General features: G+C 45.9%; 1 protein-coding gene across 1 annotated transcript in view; it reads left to right on the top strand.

Moving 5' to 3' along the window:
- Nucleotides 1-21,492, top strand: part of LOC113448748 (myosin-6) — a 65,104-nt gene that overhangs the window by 13,732 nt on the left and 29,880 nt on the right. The window contains 13 exon segments of the mRNA XM_087918189.1: nt 2,108-2,171; nt 4,349-4,366; nt 4,369-4,446; nt 6,516-6,619; nt 6,728-6,866; nt 7,742-7,860; nt 13,195-13,344; nt 13,454-13,624; nt 15,895-16,113; nt 16,115-16,205; nt 17,275-17,348; nt 18,540-18,627; nt 20,075-20,192. Of these exon segments, the coding sequence (XP_087774315.1) occupies nt 2,108-2,171; nt 4,349-4,366; nt 4,369-4,446; nt 6,516-6,619; nt 6,728-6,866; nt 7,742-7,860; nt 13,195-13,344; nt 13,454-13,624; nt 15,895-16,113; nt 16,115-16,205; nt 17,275-17,348; nt 18,540-18,627; nt 20,075-20,192 (1,433 nt within the window).

The raw sequence follows: 21,492 nt of genomic DNA on the forward strand, positions 1-21,492 counted from the left end.
AAGAAGACAGGCTCAAGATCCAGATGGATCTCGACAGACTTGAACCCTGGGCCTTCTCTAACAAAATCAAATTCAGCGTAGGGAAAAGTCAAGTCCTACACTTAGGCAAAAAAAGCCCACACATACAGACTGGGTGAAACCAGGCTTAATATGTAGCAATAACTGTAAGGGGCAATCTTTGAGCGATGAGTGAAGTCCATGGGAGAAGCCGGATCCGTTTAATGATTGTGTGTGTCACTTAACGACCAAAAAAGGCAACACAATCCTAAATTGCATTAACAGAAGGATACAATCGAGATCAAGGGAGGTAGTAATACCACTCTGTAAAGCCTTAGTAAGGCCACACCTAGAGTTCTGCATCCAGTTTTGGTAACCACACTATAAAAAAGATGTTGAGACTCTAGAAAAAGTACAGAGAAGAGCAACCAGGATGATTAGGGAACTGGAGGCTAAAACATACAACGAACGGTTGCAGGAACTGGGCTTGGCTAGTCTAGTGAAGAGAAGGACCAGGGGAGACAGGATAGCTGCCTTCCAGTATTTGAGGGGCTGCCCTAGAGAGGAGGGGGGGTCAATCTATTTTCCAAGGCACCCAAAGGTCAGACAAGGAATAATGGATGGAAACTGATCCAGGAGAGATTCAACCTGGAAGTCAGGAGGAATTTTCTGACAGTGAGAACCATCAACCGATGGAACAGAAGTTGCCTTCGGAAGTTGTGAGAACTTCATCACTGGAGGCTTTCAAGAAGAGATTGGATTGACATCTGTCAGAAATGATGTAAGGTCTCCTGCTTGGGCAGGGGGTTGATTGCCAACCACTGGGCCGGGGACCACTAGTGGTCCACGAGAAAATTTTGTTGGTCCGCAGAGAAATGTCACCCCCAAAGCAATTAATCCAGGCTGCATCTCTTGCATTGCAAACAACACGAGGTAGTGAGGGGAGGGGGGAAAGGGCGGAGGGGGGGAACTCGCCCCACTCGCCCCACGCGCCTGGCCTGGCCACCGGGCTGCTTCTTTCCGCTTCTTTCTTCTTCTGCTTTTGGCTGCACACAAGGAAAGCAGCAAAAGTCTTTCTTTCTCTCCCCCAAACTCCGCCAGAAACGAGTCTTTGGGACCCTGCAAGGCTGTGCCGGCAAAGACTCATTTCTCTCATTTGGGGGAGAGAAAGAAAGACTTCTGCTGCTTCTGCTGCTTTCCTTGCATGAAGCCAAAAGTCTCTCTTTCTCTCTCCCCCTAAGAACGGAGCTGGAGACGGTATCCTGTGATCCCAAATAAAGAATGATTGAACAGTAGGAAAACGGGATGGGGAATTTTTCTGCAGACTTTTGGGGGGATTTTCCCAGGCTCTCTGCTGCTTTCTGCAGAGACCCTGGGAAAACATCAGCAAGCCACCGTCAGTCAAAATTCATATTAGTAGTCCACGGGAATTAAAATTATGAGTTTGGTGGTCCCTGAGGTCCAAAAGGTTGGTGACCCCTGGACTAGATCAGGAGTCACTAACCTTTTGGACGTCAGGGACCACCAAACTCATAATTTTAAATCCCTCGGACCACTAATATGAATTTTGACTGACGGTGGCTTGCTGAGATGTTGGTGGGAAAGTCGGTCCCATATTCCAGAGCTGTAGTAGTTACAAGACTGGCCCTTTGGTCATCCTGGAGCAGCTGCTCCTCCACCTGGGTGCACCGACCTGCCATGGACTGGAGGAGCTACTCTGGGATGACCAAAGGGCCAGTCTTGTGACTACTGCAGCTCTGGAATATGGGACCGACTTTCCCACCCACGTCAGCAAACCACCCTGGGGCAGATTTCCCTCCCGCGAAATTGGTCTTACCTTCCAATTCCAGCTTGTGTGGCTCTACTCAAGGTAAGGTTTGCGCTTGGCTGAAGGCCGGGGGCCAGGAGGCCATGTGGGAGGCACCGCCTTGTGTTCCCACACAGCTTGGATTAATTGCTTGGGGAAGGTTGCTTTGGGCGAGATATTTCTCTACGGACCACCATAATTTTCTTGCGGACCACTGGACTAGATGATCTACAAGGTCCCTTCCATCTCTGTTCATCTGTTAGATCTTTTTTTTTATCTATTTACACTCATATTTCTACCTAGGGTAAATTCATCCGAATTCATTTTGGGGCAACAGGCAAGTTGGCCTCCGCTGATATCGAGACGTGTAAGTCACCCTGGTTAATAAAACTTGCATTTGTCCGTCTGTCCGTCTTCTTTCCCAGCCCAATGTCCAGCCCAATGGGCTCCTAATTTTAGCAGTTGCAAACGTGGTTTAGATATCTATGGAAATTCTCCATCATCCAAGTCACCTTTTCCCCAAAGTGCTTTTTTCCCCCTCCTTCCGAGAGGCAACCGGACTTTCTTTGAAGACTTTTCGCTTCTCATCCGAGAATCAAGATTACGTGAAGTATTAGCACTGCTTTATAAATCCCCAGTGTAGAAACCTCACTTGCTCCGTTTTTTGTTTTTTGTTTGCCTCCTGGGCCTCAGGGAAGCCACCTGGGGGGCCATTTTTGCCCCCAGGCCCAAGGAGGCAAAACTGGAGCACGGGTGTGTGTGCACAGCACACACACACACACACACACACACCTTTTTGCCTCCTGAGCCTCATGGAAGCTTCCTAGGTGAAGCAGTAAGACAACAAGGGGGATCCTGATCATCGGGACAGCTGATTGTCGGGAGGAAAAAGAAAGAAAGAAATACCTGTTTGGCCGAACAGTAGCATTTTTTATTACTGGTTCGTCTGAACCAGGCTGAACCAGTAGGATCCCATTACTGCATCAGCTCAAGTTTCAATCAAGCTTGACTCAGAAAACCTACAAATTTAGCTATGACCTCTGCATAGCCCCATGGTTCTCTGGCAGCAACCAATAGAATACACGTCCTTGCCACAGGAATAGGAAGCTCAAGGGCAAGGCCTAAAAGAGGGTATAAATAACATTCAGTCTCCACTCCATGTGATCAGCTGCCCAGGATCTCAAACCCTCTGTGGTCCTGTTCACCAATAAACCATCTTTCCAATCAGCCTCCACGTTTCCTGTGTCTTTCTCCCCACTTGGAAATGAACCAGATGGATATTTCTTCCAACACTAGTAAGACCACAGCTGGAACACTGCGACCAATTTTGGTCACCATACTAGGTAGGAAGAACAAAACACCCCAGAAGACAAACTCAGGATCCAAAAAGATCCGGACAAACTTGAACAATGAGCCCTATTCAACCAAATGAATTTCAATGTGGAGAAAAATAAAATTGTATATTTGGGCAGGAAAAATCAAATGTATAATTATAGATTAGCCAAGACCTGGCTCAAATGTAGTAACTATGAGAGGGACCTTGGAGTCCTAAGTGGATGATTATTTAAACAAGAGCAACAGCCAAAAATGCTAATATAATCCTGGGTTGCATAAACAGGGGCATAGAATCAAGATCGTGTGAAGTATTAGTGCTGCTTTATAAAATCATCATAAGACAACATCTGGAATGCTGTCTGCAACTAATTTTGGCCACCATACTACAAAAAGGATGTTGAGACTATTTCAAAAAGTTCAGAGAAGAGCAACTAAGAGAATTAAAGGCCTGGAGACAAAAAAAAAAAAACACGAAGAATAACTGCAGGATTGGGGTTTGGCTAGTCTAGAGAAATTAAAGACAAATTAGGGGCGACATGATAGCAGTATTCCAGTATTTGAGAGGCTGTCCCCAAAGAAGAGGGGGTCAAACTATTCTGCAAAGCACCAGAGGGCAGGACAAGCAATCATGGCTGGAAACTTAATAAGAGAGTAGCAACCTGGAATTAAGGAGAAACTTCCTAACAGTGAGGACAATTAACCAGTGGAACAGCTTGCCACCAGAAGTTGTGAATACTCCAACACTGGAGGTTTTTAAGAAGAGTCCAGACAGTCACTTATCTGATATGGTTTGGGTTTGACAAACCCAATCAGGCTGAGCAAAACTGACTTATATACTAGAAAATGGAAAGACTCAGAAGAAGAAGAAAGACAGAATAGAAGATGGATGAGGTCAACAAGGAAGGGCTATAAATGATTCCCAGGGACAATAAAGATGAGGAGCACCTGCTAGCAGGAATCCCCTTGTACTCAATAAACCCTAATTAATTGCTCACCTGTCTATCTTTCCATCCAATTTTTAACTTCCCTCTCCACATTTTTCATCCATTGCTTGAGGGCTTCTGTTGACATATGCTTTTTTTTTCTTTTTAATGAACCATTTCTTTGTATCTGATTCCAATCTTGTTCGTCTTTTAGGTTTTTTTCCTTCTTGTTCTCATGTTTACACAACCTCTGTTATATTTCTCTTTTCTGTCTCTCTTTTTTTAGATCTCTTAGAGAAGTCTCGGTGATTTTTCAGCTGAAATCTGAGAGGAATTACCACATCTTCTATCAGATTTTGTCCAACAAGAAGCCGGAACTTCTGGGCAAGTTTTATATAGTTCTTTTTTTGGGGGAATAGAAAGAGGGCGTATACAGATTTACAAACATCTGTTTTAGTGACCATTACAATGGCACTGAAAAAAGGGGCTCAAAATACCATTTTTCTACACTTATGACCGTTGCAGCGTTCCCATGGTCACTTGATCAAAATTTGGGCACTTGGAAAGGAAATACAAAAGGAAATAAGGAAAATCGATACAAGATGTTTTACAGGTGGCACCTCCCCACAGCAAAGCTTGCCAAAATGTACAAAAATTTATCCCCAAAATGTTGGAAGTGCAAGGATTTACCAGGTGTGTTCTGCCACATGTGGTGGATGTGTAACTAGGCAAGAAAATACTGGAGATTGATACAGACATGGGTGGGGCAAATGGTGGGATAGCACATTCCGTTTAAACCAGGAGTGGGATTCAAATTTTTTAGCAACCGGTTCTGTGGGTGTGGCTTAGGTGATAGGTGTGGCTTAGTGGTCATGTGACTGGGTGGACATGGCTTGGTGGTCATGTTATTGGCTGGGTGTGGCCAACTCAATATCACTCACATTGAGGCACGCATCTCCTCGCCTGGCCTCTCATGACTGTGGGGATGCTGCAACAGTTGTAAGTGGGAAAAATGGTCATAAGTCACTTTTTTCAGTGCCACTGTAACTTTGAATGGTCACTCCACACCAGCAAAGGAGGGAAAAAAAACTCCAAAGACGTTCCTGAGACAGAAAATCTAGTCCTGCCAAGAATGTAATAAGGGTTAGCGGAGAGGCAGTTTCTGTAAGCAACACCAGAATGTTTCCTTCCTGCCTTCCTTACAGGATTAGGCCAGTAATTTCTTGTAACAACCAGTTCTCTGAACCTCTTAGAATGTTTACAACCGGTTCTAGAGACTAGATGCGAACCGGTAGAATCCCACCCCTGGTTTAAACCAGAATTATTGCTCTTGGGGATAATGACAGAAGGTTATAGGAAAGTTGTAGCATGTTTAATTATACTTGTTTTGACAGTGGTGAGAATGATATATGCCCAATATTGGAAGAATGAAATCATACTACCAGGAAGAGAATAAGGAAAATAATGGCTTGTTCAGGATTGGACAAGCTAACCTTAGACTTGAAAAATAAGAGGGAAATCAGATTATTATTATAAAGCTTACAATAAGCTTTATCAGTGGGTTACAAAAAAGAAGGGAAGGTCGGAACAAAAATAGCCAGGATGAATAGAACCAAAAAGCAAATACGGTATCAATAATATGAATGTTATTGGTTTAGCAATATCTTTGTATGTATTGCAAATCTAACACCAAAATGGCTGCACTGTAGTTGTACACCTTCAGTTGTAAACAATAAAAAATATATTTTTTTAAAAAAAATTGGGCACTTGGTAACTGACTCAGAATTATGACGATCAGAGTGTCCCAGGGGTCATGGGATCCCCTTTTGTGGACCTTTTGATTAGCAAAGTCAATGGGGAAACCAGATTTACCTAACAACAGTGTGAGTAATTTAACAACAGTAATGTGTCACGGTTCTGATGGATGTCCTAATTAAACCATGAGCCTCGAGCCAAGTTTCAAAAGAAATCCAGTTATTTATTAGGAGCAACATGTCTGCACATATGCAAAGGAAGTCAGCTTTGCCTGACGTAATTTACAGCCCATCTATGACCCTGTTTCCCCCCTCCTCCCAAGGTGTGTCATAAATCACATTCTCCAACGGAGCACTTTCGTGGGCTATAGAAATCATGACTCCTCTCTGGTTAGTCCCGGTAGCCTGAGATACAGCCTTGAAGAAGATATGTGTGGAATGTGCTTCTGGTTGTGGCTGCTGGGCTGCTCCATCAGTTTCTCCCCCTCCTGCCTATGGCAACTTGAGAACAGGCTTTAGGAGTTGACACAGTGATTCACTTAACAGCTGCTGTAAGAAAGGTTGTAAAATTCACTTAACAAATGTCTCATTTAACAACCTAGATTTTTGGGGACCTGTTGTGGTCGAAAGTCGAGGACTGCCTGTGTTATGAATAAGCTCACCTCATAACTTTGCTTTTCCTCTGTTCTTACCTAACAGATCTCCTGTTGGTCACCAACAACCCTTACGACTACCACTACGTCTCCCAAGGAGAAGTAACAGTGGCCTCCATTGATGACTCTGAAGAGCTAATGGCTACCGATGTAAGTTGAGGTTCACCAACCTTTCAGGAATAGGGAGCAAACTCAAATGTTCTCTTCACGTTTCATGGACCTTGTGACTTTCTACTCACCTATCCCTTTTCCTCTCAGAGTGCCTTTGACGTCCTGGGCTTCACCCCTGAGGAAAAAGTGGGTGTCTACAAGCTGACGGGGGCCATCATGCACTACGGGAACATGAAGTTCAAGCAGAAGCAGCGAGAAGAACAGGCTGAGCCTGATGGGACTGAGGGTGAGTGTTGGAATTCATTGTTGGAATATATTTCTAGGCAACAACTGCAGTAATATTCAACCAGTAGATGGCAGTGTTTACAAGTTTGGATCTGTGGTACCTGCTCTTTTGTTCTAAGTAGAGTTTCCTGTTTCCTATTACAGTTACAGTTCAGCAGTAAAGCACATGATGACTGTTCTCTTTGTTTGCTCTATGGTGCCATATATAAACAGCATGTCTAACAGTGGGAAAACAATAGATCTTAGGACAAAGGAAAAAGGGCTGGAGAAGTTGTAGATGGAATGATAGGGTCTTTCTCAACATTATCCTCCAATTGTGTTGCTCTACTGGTTCCAGAATTCTATTGGTGGTTGGGAATTTCAGGGGTAGAGGGAAACATTTTGGGAAGAAGACTGATAGAGAAGGTCTCCACTGAGTGTCGTGGAAGAAGAAGGCTTCTATGGAAGGAAGAGAACATCAGAATAGGAATATCTCACAAGGCTGGAAATCTTTCTTGTTTACGTTCGCGTGAAATTTGCCAGAACCGTTTCTTCAGAGGTGGGATGCTGCCAGTATAACAACCGTTTCGGTGATCATGTGCTTTGTGCGCTCACGCACACTTCACACACATGCACGCCTGACGTGTGCTGCATGCACCTGAACACCGATGCAAAAATCCTTACCTGCTATGTTACTTTGGGGGAGTAACACAGCTGAGGAGCAGCAATCTGCTCTTCCATGCTGATCAACTGGGACGATCAACATCAGTACAGTGCACGAGCAGGCGGGCGGGCCCATGATTGTTAGAGCAAACCGATTCTCTCCCCGCTGATCCTCGGAGCTAGAGATTTGGCCAAACCGGTCTGAACCGGCCCTGCGTTTCTTTTACTCTCCAGATGCTGATAAATCTGCTTATTTGATGGGTCTCAACTCGGCCGACTTAGTCAAGGGGCTGTGTCACCCCCGAGTGAAGGTCGGCAACGAATACGTCACCAAAGGGCAAAATGTCCAACAGGTAAGGATGCTCCCTACTGCTAGGCTCGGTCGGAGATGGTCAACAGGGAAGGTCTTTGGACTTGGCCAAGCTTGTCCCAGAACTACACAAATTGGGATAACAGCACCTGTTGAACTTCGACCTTGCAATCCTTAAAAGGGGCGCATTTCCTCAGTACAAAAGAGGGCCCTGGGGAGAATTCAGTACAGGCGGTCCTTGACTTATGACCACCACAGAGCCCAAATTTTCCATTGTTAAGTGAGACATGTGTTAAGTGAGTTTCACCCCATTTAACGACTTTTCTTGCCACGGTCCTTAGGTCAATTCCCTGCAGTTGGTAAGTGAGTAACTTGGTTGTTTAGAGAATCTAGCTTCCCCTTTGACATTGCTCTTTAGAAAGTTGCGAAAGGGGTTGTGTGACGCCTCCCCCTCCGAGACACTGCGACCGTCATAAAGGTGAACCGGTTGCCAAGCACCTGATTTTTAATCACATGAGCACGGGAGCCGCTGCAAAGGTCGTCCCTATGAAAAAACGGCCGTAAGTTCAATTTTTCAGTGCTCTTGCAGCTTTGAATGGTCACTGAACAAACTGCTGTAAGTTGAGGACTACCTTTATTGGAAGATGCTATCAAAGCAGCTGAAGGCAGGACAAGAAGCAACGGGTGGAAACCAATCAAGGAGAGAAGCAACCTAGAACTAAGGAGGAATTTCCTGGCAGTCAGAACAATTAAGCAGTTGTACAATTTTTGCCTTCAGGTTTAAAGAAGAATGGATAACCATTTGTCTGAAGTGGTGCAGGGTTTCCTAGCTAAGTAGGGGGTTGGACTAGAAGACCTCCAAGGTCCCTCCAACTTCCTATTATATTTATTTTATTCTATTCTATTTGTTTTGTTTTATTCCATTTATTTCATTTCATTTCATTTCATTTTATTTTATTTTATTTTATTTTATTTTATTTTATTTTATTTTATTTTATTTTATTTTATTTTATTTCATTTTATTCCATTCCATTCCATTCCATTCCAGTCCTGTAATCTATTTTATTTTGTGACCTGTTCTATCCTATCCTGTCCTATCCAACCCTATCTTTCATTCTTCTCTTCTCCTACAGATTAACAGAGTTGGAAGGGACCTTGTAGGTCATCTAGTCCAACCCCACCGCCCAAGCAGGAGACCCTAGACCATTTGTGACAAATGGCAGTCCAGTCTCTTCTCGAAAGTGATGAAGCTCCCACAACCTCCGAAGGCAATTTCTGTTCCATGGGTTGATTGTTCTCTCTGTCAGAAAATTTCTCCTTATTTCTCTCCTTGATCAATTTCCATCCATTGTTCCTTGTCTGGACTTTTGGAAAATAGCCTGTCCCACTTCCTCCTCTCTGCGGCAGCCACTCAAATATTGGAAGACTGCTATCCTGTCTCCCTGGTCCTTCTCTTCCCTCGACTAGCCAGACCCGGTTCCTTCAACCATTCATCCTATGTTTTAGCCTCAAGTCCCCTTATCATCCTGGTTGCTCTTCTTCTCTGCACTCTTTCTAGAGTTTCAACATCTTTTTATAAGTGTGGTGACCAAAACTGGCTGCAGTACTCTAGGTGTGGCCTTACTAAGACTTTATAGATTGGTATTAGTACCTCCCTTGATCTGGATTGTATCCCTCCATTAATACGATTTAGGATTGCATTGGCTTGTTTGGCTGCCGCTGCACAATACTGGCTCATATTTAACTAGTTGTCCACTAAGACTCCAAAATCCCTCTCACAGCTACTACTATTGAGCCTGGTTTCACCCCAGTCCATGTGTACTTTTGGTTTTTCTTGCCTAAGTGTAAGACTCTTCTCTTCTCTTCTCTTCTCTTCTCTTCTCTTCTCTTCTCTTCTCTTCTCTTCTCTTCTCTTCTCTTCTCTTCTCTTCTCTTCTCTTCTCTTCTCTTCTCTCCTCTCCTCTCCTCTCCTCTCCTCTCTTGCCACAAAGAAGAGGGAGTCAAGCTATTCTCCAAAGCACCTGAGGGCAGGACAAGAAACAACGGGTGGAAACTAATCAGGGACAGGAGCAACTTAGAACTAAGGAGAAATTTCCTGAGAACAACTAATCAGTGGAACAACTTGCCTCAAGAAGTTGTGAATACTCCAACACTGGAAGGTTTTAAGAATAGCTTAGATAACCATTTGTCTGAAGTGCTGTAGGGGTTTCCTGTCTAACAGGGGGTTGGACTAGAAGACCTCCAGGGTCCCTTCCAACTCTGTTATTCTATTATGTTCCTATTTCTATTCTACTCTAGTCACCCCTAGTCCTTCTTTTCACTAGACTAGTCATCCCGAGTTCCTGCAGCCTCCAGCCCCCTCATCATCTTGGTTGCTCTTCTCTGCACTCTTTCCAGAGTCTCATCTTTTTTTATATATCATGGTGACCCAAACTGGATGCAAATTCCAAGAGTAGTCTTGCCAAGGCCTTAGCATTTTCCCTTTCACTTTGGAATCTGCAGATTTTGTAGTTGGGGATTCCCGGGGAGCCAGGCTCAGCAAACACCTGTCCCACCAACAGCGTTCAGCTATGTCCGTGACAGCTGGAACCCAAAACCCAAAGCAACCCACAAGTACACAACAGCTTCCAAATCCTGGCTGATAGCTTTGTCTCTTTCTAATAGCGTGGGTCAGCATTGTTCAGAAGCTGAAAAACAGGCGTTTTACTCAGATATTTCTTCTTTCAAACACTGGAAATTGAGGGCAGAGAAATGGCTATAAAATGATACCTGGGCTATTATAAGTAGTTCTCAACTAGCAAACCATCATTTTAATGACCAAAGTTATAACATCACTAAAACAAAGTGAGTTATAACCGTTTTTCACAGTTACGACCGTCCAAGCTTCCCCACACAATCAAAATTCAGACGCTTGGCCACTGACTCGTATTTATGACAGTCGCAGTAACCGGGGGTGGGGGCGGGGTTGTGTCACGCGATCTCCTTTTGCGACCTTCTGGCAAGCAAAGTCAGTGGGGAAGCCAAATTCATTTAACGACCGTGTGACTAACTTAAAAAATGGAAGCCATTCATTTAACAACTCCTAAGACGGGGCAACTTAACAGCTGTCTCGCTTAGCCACGGAAATTTTGGGGTCAATTGTGGTTGTAAAATTGGGGACTACCTGTATTGTTAATCATTCTCCAATTGTGTAAAATTACCAGTGTAAAAAAAAAGTTAGCCTTAGTTTCATGATCCCTTTGATTGCAGGTGATCCCAGATGAGATTTATTCTCTTTTTTTATCTATTTATATCCCCTCTTAAAATCCTGATAGGGGGTTTAGATCGACTTATCAATCAATTGAGGGATGCTCGCAGGATTAGGGGAAGTTTGCTGTTCTTAAACCCTGATTATTGGCTTTAGGGAGGCGACTGTCTGACTGGGGTGGAACAAAACCAACATTGGTTTGAGCCCATCTGGCTCTCGTGTTTCTTTCAGAAGATAAAGACAGGATCAAAATGCCAAGGGGAGGGACTTCTAAATGGGACCATTTAAGGACTGGAAAGGGCTCTTAACATAGATGGAGGTAGCCATTTTTGCATCCCACAATGCTCCTGGTAGAGGAGAATCCTGTGGCATTGTGGGAAGTTACAATTGGGGAGTGGTCCTTGGTGCTGTCTTGAACTTGGCTGTTATCTACAGATGTTTCATTACCCATTGAAACCTAATTAGCACTGATGATGTTCCCTAGTTGGGTGATGAAACGTCTGCAAGAAAACAACTAAGCTCAGAGATAGCACCAAGGTCCCCACAATCTTCCTCCCCCTCCTGGGTGGGTGTGACTGGGTGGGTGTGGCCAACTGGGTGGGCATGGTCTGCTTGGCACCACTCCCCAAACTGCTGGCGTGTCCTGTTTCCTGTTTGTGTTGGGTAGACCCGGCCGAAGCTTCACTGGCCTGATCTTTCCTCTTTGTATTGGGTAGACTGGGCCCATGTGACATGGGCCGCCCCCTTACATTTTCTAGGATGGCCCCATGGACTGGATCCAATCAATTGAGTTTGACACCCCTGTATTAGGTAGTCTCCAGAAGTTGTGGATGCCATCACTGGAGGCTTTCAAAAAGAGACTGGACAACTAACTGCAACTACATAGCCAAAAAGGCATTAAGAGTTGTTAACCTAATCCTACGTAGCTTTTTCTCTGGAAATATTTCACTATTAACTAGAGCATACAAAACATTTGCTAGACCAATACTTGAATACAGCTCATCAGTCTGGAACCCACATTCCGTATCTGATATTAGCACAGTTGAGAAAGTCCAGAAATATTTCACAAGAAGAGTTCTCCACTCATCTACTCGTTGCAGAATACCTTATGCCACCAGACTTGAAATTCTAGAACTAGAAAGCCTTGAATTACGCCGTCTTTGGTCTGATCTAAGCATGGTATATAAAATCATACATTGCAATGTCCTACCTGTCAATGAATACTTCAGCTTTAACCATAACAATACAAGAACAAACAATAGATACAAACTCAAGGTTAATCGCACCAAACTTGATTGCAGGAAATACGACTTCAGCAACAGAGTGATCAATGTCTGGAATTCTCTACCTGACTCTGTGGTTTCTTCCCCAAACCCCAAAAACTAACCTTAGACTGTCTACTATTGACCTCACCCCTTTCCTAAGAGGCCTGTAGGGGGCGTGCATAAGCGCACCAACGTGCCTACCGTCTCTGTCCTATTGTTTCTTTTTTATTTTTCTTATACGTACCCATTTCATGTATTCATAACTATGTATATACTTATACCTATTATCTTGTAAGCGATTGACAAATCAAATAAATAAATAAGTAAAAACTATTTATCTGAAAGGATATAGGTGTCAACTCATAAAACATTCCTGGGCCTGTTTTCAAGTTGCCGTAGACAAGCGGGTAGGGAATCTGACGGAGCAATACAGCAGTAAACCAGAAGTACATTCCACCCTTATCTTAAAAGATTTTAACCAGGCAACTGGGTCTTCTGGCATTGAAAATCCTTAATTGGAGAATGTGATTGATGACACCCGGCCCGTGAACGTGCTTCATTGGAGAATCTGATTTATGACACGGGAGTGGGGTGGGGGAGACAGGGTCACAGGTGACTGTGAATTACATATGCCAGAGTTGGTTTCATTTAGGTTAATGCTGGCATGTTGCTCCTAATAAATCTTTTGGATTCTTTCGAAGCTTGGCTGGAGGCTCATGATTTAATGAGGGCGATCGCCAGAACCCTAACAATAGGGTCTCCTGGTCGAGCAGGGAGTTCAACTAGAAGACCTCCAAGGTTCCTTTCCAAGTCTATTATTCTAAGGTTTCACTATGTAAATTCCTGGTCTCTCCATTCCACCCAGGTGTATTATTCCATCGGGGCCCTGGCCAAGTCCGTATATGAGAAAATGTTCAGCTGGATGGTAGTCAGAATCAACAACTCTTTGGAGACCAAGCAACCTCGGCAGTATTTCATCGGTGTGCTGGACATTGCTGGATTTGAGATTTTTGACGTAAGTCCGTCACTGCGAGATCTACAGGGAACAGGATGAGACCTGCGTGACCCACATTGATGGGTTGACTTTGGGTGGTCCATAATTTTGTTTTTTCCCCCCCTCCCAGTTCAACAGCTTCGAGCAGCTCTGCATCAACTTCACCAATGAGAAGCTGCAGCAGTTCTTTAACCATCACATGTTTGTGCTGGAACAAGAGGAGTACAAGAAGGAGGGCATCGAATGGGTGTTCATTGACTTCGGCATGGACCTCCAGGCCTGCATTGACCTCATTGAGAAGGTAAGCGGGGGGGATTGGGTGAACCTTCTATCGTTGGTTCTCCAAAACGTATCTCAGATGAGCTCCTCTGAACAACAGTTGGGTTATTTGGAGCGGGATAACAACCCCTCGATAACTTGAGAGTAAAAGATTCTAGGAAGATCTGATGATTGTTCTGGTTAAACCGGAATAATAGAGTTGGAAGGGATTTTGGAGGTCTTATAGTCCAACTCCCTTCTGAAATAGGAGACACCATACCTATATTTATTTCAGACAAATGGCTGTCTAATTTTTTCTTTAAAAAACCTCCAGTGTTGGAGAACTCACAACTGTCAACTCGTAAATCATTCCTGTGCCTGTTTTTGAGTTGCCGTAAGAAGGAGGGGCTCATGATTTAATTAGGGCAATCGTTGGAACACTGACAGCAATTTCTGGTTAGTCTGGGGATATCAGAATTGGACGATAATACGGTATTCCTGTATTATCAGCTCAATGCTTACCATGACTTACGACTTATGGTCATATCATGCTAGCCGTTAAGTCTGCAAGCATCTAAGTTTGATCACATGGCTGTGGGGATGCTGCAACAGTCGTAAGCAGGGGTGGGCTGCTACCAGTTCGCCCCAGTTCGGGCAAACCCTTAGCTAATTGGTAGCTAATTTTATAGCCAGTTTGGTGAACCAGCAAATCCCACCCCTAGCTGGACCCGCCCACCCCTCCCCTCCCTGGAGTCTCCATGTGGCCCATTTTGGATTGCAGATAAGGGCAGAAAATGGCCCCCCTTGGAGCCACCAGGTTTCCGGCCTCCTGAGGGCCTCTGGGGAGGCCATTTTTGCCCTCCCGGAGCCCAGGAAAGGCAAAAACATCCCCTCCGCCATGGTGCAGGAGGCTGACTGGGCCACGCCCACCATGGCCATGCCCACCCAGCAACTAGGCAGAGAACCAACTGCTAAAATTTTTGAAGCCCACCCCTGGTCGTAAGTGTGAAAAACGGTTATAAGTCACTTTCTTCAGTGCTGTTGTAACATTGAACAATCACTAAACAAAGAATGGTCATTCAAGAAATACTTGTATCTTGATCAAGGATCTCCAGTTAAAGTCCACAAGTCTTAAAATTCAGCTAACTTTAAGACTTGTGGACTTCAATTCCCAGAATTCCCCTCTCTGGTCACGTTAGCTCAGGAATTCTGGGAGTTGAAGTCCACAAGTCTTAAAGTTAGCCAAGTTTGAAGACCCTTGCTGTAGACAGATGTCTATGGAGATTCTCAGTCATCTGGGTCAGCGGTCACCAACTGGTGGCCTGTGAGAAAATGTTGGTGGTCCACAAAAGAATTATTTGCATAATTGTACTAAGTCAGGGCCAGATAAGTGCAATGGACATTCATATTGCAGAGAGTCTCCCCCTTTGGGGTCTTTTTGTGTGGGTCAGAGGGGGTCAGAAATTCCGGCTTGGGGTCTGCTTCAACCTCCTGGCACGGGGTTTTGGGCGAAGGCTGGAGGGAAGGGCCGCTGGTGCCGAAGAGCCTCGTTCCAGTGGTTGGACCATCTCAGCCCGCTGAGCCTCCCGGTGCCTGGCCTTGCACTCCCGCAGGCCTTCCCTCTGCTTGGAAAGCCTATGCTCCTAGTCCTCAGTGAGGTGCTTCTGCCGAGCCTTCTTCCTGGCCAGATCCAATTGGAACTGAGCCAGCTGTTTGGCCAACTCTTTCTCCTGGGGCCTGATTAGCTCCAACCACTGCTTCCTGTTGGGGGGCCCTGAGGAGTCCGGGGAGGGGCTGGGAGGGGAGGGACCAGTAAAGGCCGGCGAGGTGTCCCTCAACACGAGTGACATCGAATTGGCCACACACACCCCTCCAGTCACATGACTACCTAACCACGCCCACACAGCTGACCATTAGGCAGATCGTGTTAGTGGTCCGCGGGATTTAAAATCATGAATTTTGTGGCCCCTGAGGTCCAAAAGATTGGTGATCCCTGATCCAGGTCATGGTTATCCCAAAGGTGGTTTGTTTTCAAGAGGCAACTGGACTTTCCGGGTTTTATTTTTCTTTGAAGACATTTCGCTTCTCATCCAAGAAGGTTGATAGAGCCGAAGAAGCTTCTTGGATGAGGAGCGAAATGTCTTCAAAGAAAAATAAAACCCAGAAAGTCTGGTTGCCTCTTGGGGAAAATAAAAGCACCTTTGGGATATATATTGTGTAGAAAGGTTGCTTGACTTCCAGGAAGGTTAATTTTATTTCCCCGTTCTTTCTGTCCTCATTGTTGTCCCTTTCCTCTCCATCTTTCGGGGTCAGCCTCTGGGCATCATGTCCATCCTGGAAGAAGAATGCATGTTCCCCAAGGCCACCGACATGACCTTCAAGGCCAAGCTCTACGACAACCACCTGGGCAAATCGGCCAACTTCGGCAAAGCCCGCAACACCAAGGGGAAACCGGAGGCTCATTTTGCCCTGGTACACTACGCTGGCACCGTGGACTACAACATCAACGGGTGGTTGGAGAAGAATAAGGACCCCCCTCAATGAGACCGTGGTGGCCCTCTTCCAGAAGTCGGCCTTGAAGCTCTTGGCCACGCTGTTCTCCAGCTACGCTGGCAGTGAGGCGGGTGAGATTGGGAAGGGAAGCGGAAAGAGAGAATGATGTCATGGCTGGCTTGAAACCTTCTGCGTCTCCGGGCTGGTCTTGACCTGGAGATGCTGCGGAAAACGCCAACTGAGGACCTCTTGGAGAGTCGATATGAAGGCCTCTCGGGAATTATTGAGTGACCGGCATTCAGGGTTAACGAAGGTGGCTCTTTGCTCATCAGCTTCTGGTGTTGAGGTCCAGTGGGCCTTATCTTCTGCTGTTGAGGGTCCTCAACAGCTTGGGAATGTCCTGGAGAAGGCAAAGGGGATGATTGGAAGAGACACAAACCAGAAAGTGGTGGGGTCTAGTTTAGAAAGCTATAAATCAGGGATGAGAAAGGGAGGGAGGAGGAGAGGAGAGGAAAGGAAAGGAAAGGAAAGGAGGGAAGGGAAACGAAGGGAAGTGAAGGGAAGCAAAGGGAAAGGAAAAGAAAGAAGGGAAGGAGGGAAGGAAAGCGAAGGGAAAGGAAAGGAAAGGAAAGGAATGGAATGGAAAGGAAAATAGGAGAGGAGAGGAGAGGAAAGGAAAGGAAAAAAGGTACGGAAAGAAAGATAGAAAAAGTTAAGAAAGAAAAAGGAAAAGGAAAGGAAAAGGAAAGGAAAAGAAAAAGGAAAGAAAGAAAAAGGAAAGAAAAAGAAAGAAAGATAGAAAAAGAAAAACAAAAAAAGGAAAGGAAAAGAAAAGAAAAGGAAAGGAATAAAAGGAAAGGAAGATAGAAAAAGGAAAAGAAAGATAGAAAAAGGAAAAAGAAAGGAAGAGAGAAAAGAGGAAAGGAAGACAGAAAAAGGAAAAGAAAGATAGAAAAAGGAAAAGAAAGATAGAAAAAGGAAAGGAAGATAGAAAAAGGAAAGGAAAGGAACCAAAAAAAAGGAAAGGAAAGAAAAGGAAAGATCATTAGGGTGAGGACTAGCTATAAATCACTTTTTTCAGGGCCGCCTTAACTTTGGTCGCTAAACAAATTGTTGTAAGTCGAGGACTCCCTGTGCTTGTGCAGATGAGAGAGAGCCCTGCACCGGCCTCCCTCCGTCAGCCTTCTCTTCTTCCCCCAGGCGGAGATGGCGGGAAGGGCAAAGGATCCAAGAAGAAAGGCTCCTCCTTCCAGACCGTCTCAGCACTTCACCGGGCACGAGATGGGAACCTCGGCGCTGAGAAAGGGGTTCTGGGTCGCCTTACAACACGGTCTCCGCTTGGCAACTTTAAGCCTGGGCGGACTTCAACTCCCAGAATTCAGCTGGCTGGGGAATTCTGGGAGTTGAAGTCTGCCCAGGCTTAAAGTTTCAAGGGTGGAGACCCTATACAAGGAGGGGCTGGTGGGGGAACCCTGGGGCTGGGGGCAATCCTGTCAGTTGGGGGGAACCTTTCTCAGAGGTCTTCCTCTCCTTTCTGAGGAACACGGGGCATCCCCTCCGTGAGGGCAGAGGTCAGGGCTTCAGAGCGAACTGGAGGTTTCGGGGCCTTGTTTACAGCAGGGTTGTCCGAACGTGGCATGCTGACTGGGAATTCTGGGAGTTGAAGGCCATACAAGTAGATGCCAATTATTGGTTTATTGGGTTTGCAAGGAGAAACACAATGAACATTTCTCTCTCCCTGTCCCTGTCCTCCTCCTCTCTCCTTCCTTCCTCTCTCCTCCTTCCATTTCTCCTCTATCTTCCTTCCTTCTCCCTCTGTTCGTTCTCTCTCCTCCTTTCTCCTTCCATCCTTCCTTCCTCTCTTCTCCCTCCCACTGTTCCTTCTCTCTCTCCTCCTTTCTCCTTCCTTCCTTCCTCTCTTCTCCCTTTGTTCCTGTTCTCTCCCTCCTTTATCCTTCCTTCCTTCCTCTCTTCTCCCTCCCTCTGTTCCTTCTCTCTCTCCTCCTTTCTCCTTTCTTCCTTCCTTCCTTCCTTCCTTCCTTCCTTCCGACCTTCCTTCCTTCCTTCCTTCCTTCCTTCCTTCCTTCCTTCCTTCCTTCCTTCCTTCCTTCCTTCCTCTCTTCTCCCTTTGTTCCTGTTCTCTCTCCTCCTTTCTCCTTCCATCCTTCCTTCCTCTCTTCTCCCTCCCTGTTCCTTCTCTCTCTCCTCCTTCCTTCCTTCCTTCCTTCCTTCCTTCCTTCCTTCCTTCCTTCCTTCCTTCCTTCCTTCCTTCCTTCCTTCCTTCCTCTCTTCTCCCTTTGTTCCTGTTCTCTCTCCTCCTTTATCCTTCCTTCCTCTCTCCTCCCTCCCTCTGTTCCTTCTCTCTCTCCTCTTTTCCTTTCTCCTTCCCTCCTTCCTCCCTTCCTCCCTCTATCTCTGCTCTCCTCCTCTCTCCGCCTGATCTGTTCCATCTTTTCTTCTGGCAGGAGAACCTCAACAAGTTGATGGCCAACCTCAAGACCACCCACCCTCATTTCGTGCGGTGCCTCATCCCCAACGAGCGAAAGGCCCCCGGTAATCCCAGTGGGGGAACCAAAGGGATCCGCTGAGCGGGGTGGGGCAGCCAGGCGTTCAGCCTGGGAAGCTCTCGCACGCAAGATTCCTTCAGCCAGGAAGGAAACGGAAAAAAGGAAGTGCTTTCTTCTTTTCTTCCCGGAAGTTAAGGGGTCAAGGGTCAGAGCATGGACCCAAATTACACACACACACACACACACACACACACACACACACACACACACACACACACATGGCATCAACCTTGCTGCCAGAGATAGCAACTCCTTTGCAGACAAGCTGATGCCGTCGCTTTTCTCAGCCTTAGGAAGCAGCCGATCCTTCTGCAAAATTCAAGGCGGGAAAAAATGCACGTATCAGATGCATTTTACGGCAAGGGGGAAAGGCGACATCCGGCACGGAAATCACAGCCAGTCCTCAACTTACGACCCCAACTGAACCCACAACTTACGGTCCTAAGTCAGGCATCTGTTCAGTTGCCTCGTTTTGCGACCTTTCTTGCCGCTGTGATGAAGTGAATCACAGGTGTTAAGCGAGTCACATGGTCGTTAAGTGAATCTGGCTTCCCCGTTGACTTTTACTCATCAGAAGGTCGCAAAAGGGGAATCCCCTGATCCCCGGGGCAGTGCGACAGTCATAACTACGAGTCAGTTGCCAAGTGCATGAACTCGGATAACTAGACCAGGAGGATGGCGCCACGGTCGTAAGTGTGAAAAAATGGTCCTGTCACTTTTCTTTCAGCGCCATTGTCAGTTTGAACGATCACTAAGTGAACCAGTGTAAGCTGAGGACTAGCTGCATGAGATCTCTAGAGAGGGTGAACTGCAGAATTGCTCCCGGCTGGAGTACAGGTAGTCCTCAAATAGCAACCATTCATTTAGTGGCTGCTCAAAGTTACAGCAGCGCTGAAAAAAGCAACTTATGACCGTTCTTCACACTTACGGCCATGGCAGCATCTCACAATTCAGCCACTTGGCAACTGACTCATATTTGTGACGGGGTCATATGATCCCTTTTTGCGACGTTCTGACCAGCAAGCTCAATTGGGGGGGAGCCAGATTCACTTAACGACCATATCCCTAACTTAAGAATGGCAGTGATTCACTTAACGACCATGGCAAGAAAGGTCCTAAAATGGGCCGAAACTCAGTTAACAATGCCTCGCTTTAGCAACGGAAATCTTGGGCTCGGTTGTGGTGGTAAGTAGGAGGGCTACCTTTCCGTTACAACAGGTTGCATAATCCATATTCTTTCATTTCTTGAGCGTAAATCCACTTTCTGATACACAAACCCATCATTTGTGTGTGTGCGTGTGTGTGTGTGTTTATGCCCTGTAGGTTTAGTGCGGTTGTGTGAATCCAGAGAGTGGGCCTAGGATGCATTTTTCTGAGGGGAGGATAGTATTCTTACTTTTCATTTACTCTCTGCCTCTCGTTTTCTTCCTCAGGTGTGATGGACAACCCCTTGGTCATGCACCAGTTACGTTGCAACGGCGTTCTGGAGGGAATACGGATCTGCCGGAAAGGATTCCCCAACCGGATCCTCTACGGGGATTTCAGGCAAAGGTGATTCCCACTCCTTGAGCGTTGGGAGGGTCACTTCGCACTGCCAAACAGAGGCAGAGAATCAAGATTGCGTGAAGCGTTAATAATGCCGCTTTATTGGCCAGGCCGCACTTGGAATACGGCATCTGGTTTTTGGTCGCCACGGTGTGAAAAAAAGATGTTGAGACTCTGCAAAGAGTTCAGAGATACAGAAAATAATAATAACAGGTCAACAGAGTCAGAAGGAACCTTGTAGGTCATCTAGTCCAACCCGCCGCCCAAGCAGGAGACCCTACACCGTTTCTGACAGATGGCAGTCCAGGCTCTTCTCGAAAGAGGATGAAGCGCCCACAATTTCCGAAGGAAACTTCTGTTCCATTGGTTAATTGTCCTCGCTATCAAGAATTTCTCCTTATTTCCAGGCTGAATCTCTCCTTGTTCAGTTTCCATCCATTGCTCCTTATCTGGCCTTCGGTGCCTTGGAAAATAGTTTGACCCCCTCCAGGGGTGGGATTCTACCAGTTTGCACCTATTTGCTAGAACCGGTTATTAACATTCTAAGCAGTTCGGAGAACCTGTTGTTAGAAGAAATTACTGGCCTAATCCTGTAAGGAAGGCAAGAAGGAAACATTCTGGTGTTGCTTACACAAACTGCCTCTCCGTTAACCCTTATTACATTCTTGGCAGGACTGGACTTCCTGTCTCTGGAGATTTTTTTCCCCCTCCTTTGCTGGTACTTTGATGTGTGGAGTCACCATTCAAAGTTACAATGGCACTGAAAAAAGTGACTTATCACCATTTTTCACACTTACGACTGTTGCAGCATTCCCACAGTCATGAGAGGCCAGGCGAGGAGATGCGTGCCTCGATGTGAGTGATGTTGAGTTAGCCACACCCATCCAGTCACATGACTAACAAGCCATGCCCATCCAGTCACATGACCACCAAGCTATGCCCACCACCTAAGCCATGCCCACAGAACCGGTTGTTAAAAAATTTGAATCCCACCCCTGACCCCCTCCTTCCTCCCTGTGGCAGCCCCTCAAATATTGGAAGACTACTATCCTGTCTCCCCTGGTCCTTCTCTTCACTAGACTAGCCAGGTCCTGTAACCGTTCATTGTATGTTTTAGCCTCAAGTCCCCTTATCATCCTGGTTTCTCTTCTCTGTCCTCTTTCTAGAGTCTCAACCTCTTTTTTATAGTATGGTGACCAAAGCTGGATAATATAATTACAGGACTAAAACATACGGAGAACAGTTGCAGGAATTGGGTATGTCTAGTTTAATGAAAAGAAGGACCCAGGGGAGACAGGATAGCAGT

Source organism: Pseudonaja textilis, chromosome Z, assembly GCF_049901715.1.
Source record: "Pseudonaja textilis isolate UNSWEBS1 chromosome Z, rPseTex1.2, whole genome shotgun sequence".
In the NCBI taxonomy this organism is placed as follows: Eukaryota; Metazoa; Chordata; class Lepidosauria; order Squamata; family Elapidae; genus Pseudonaja; species Pseudonaja textilis.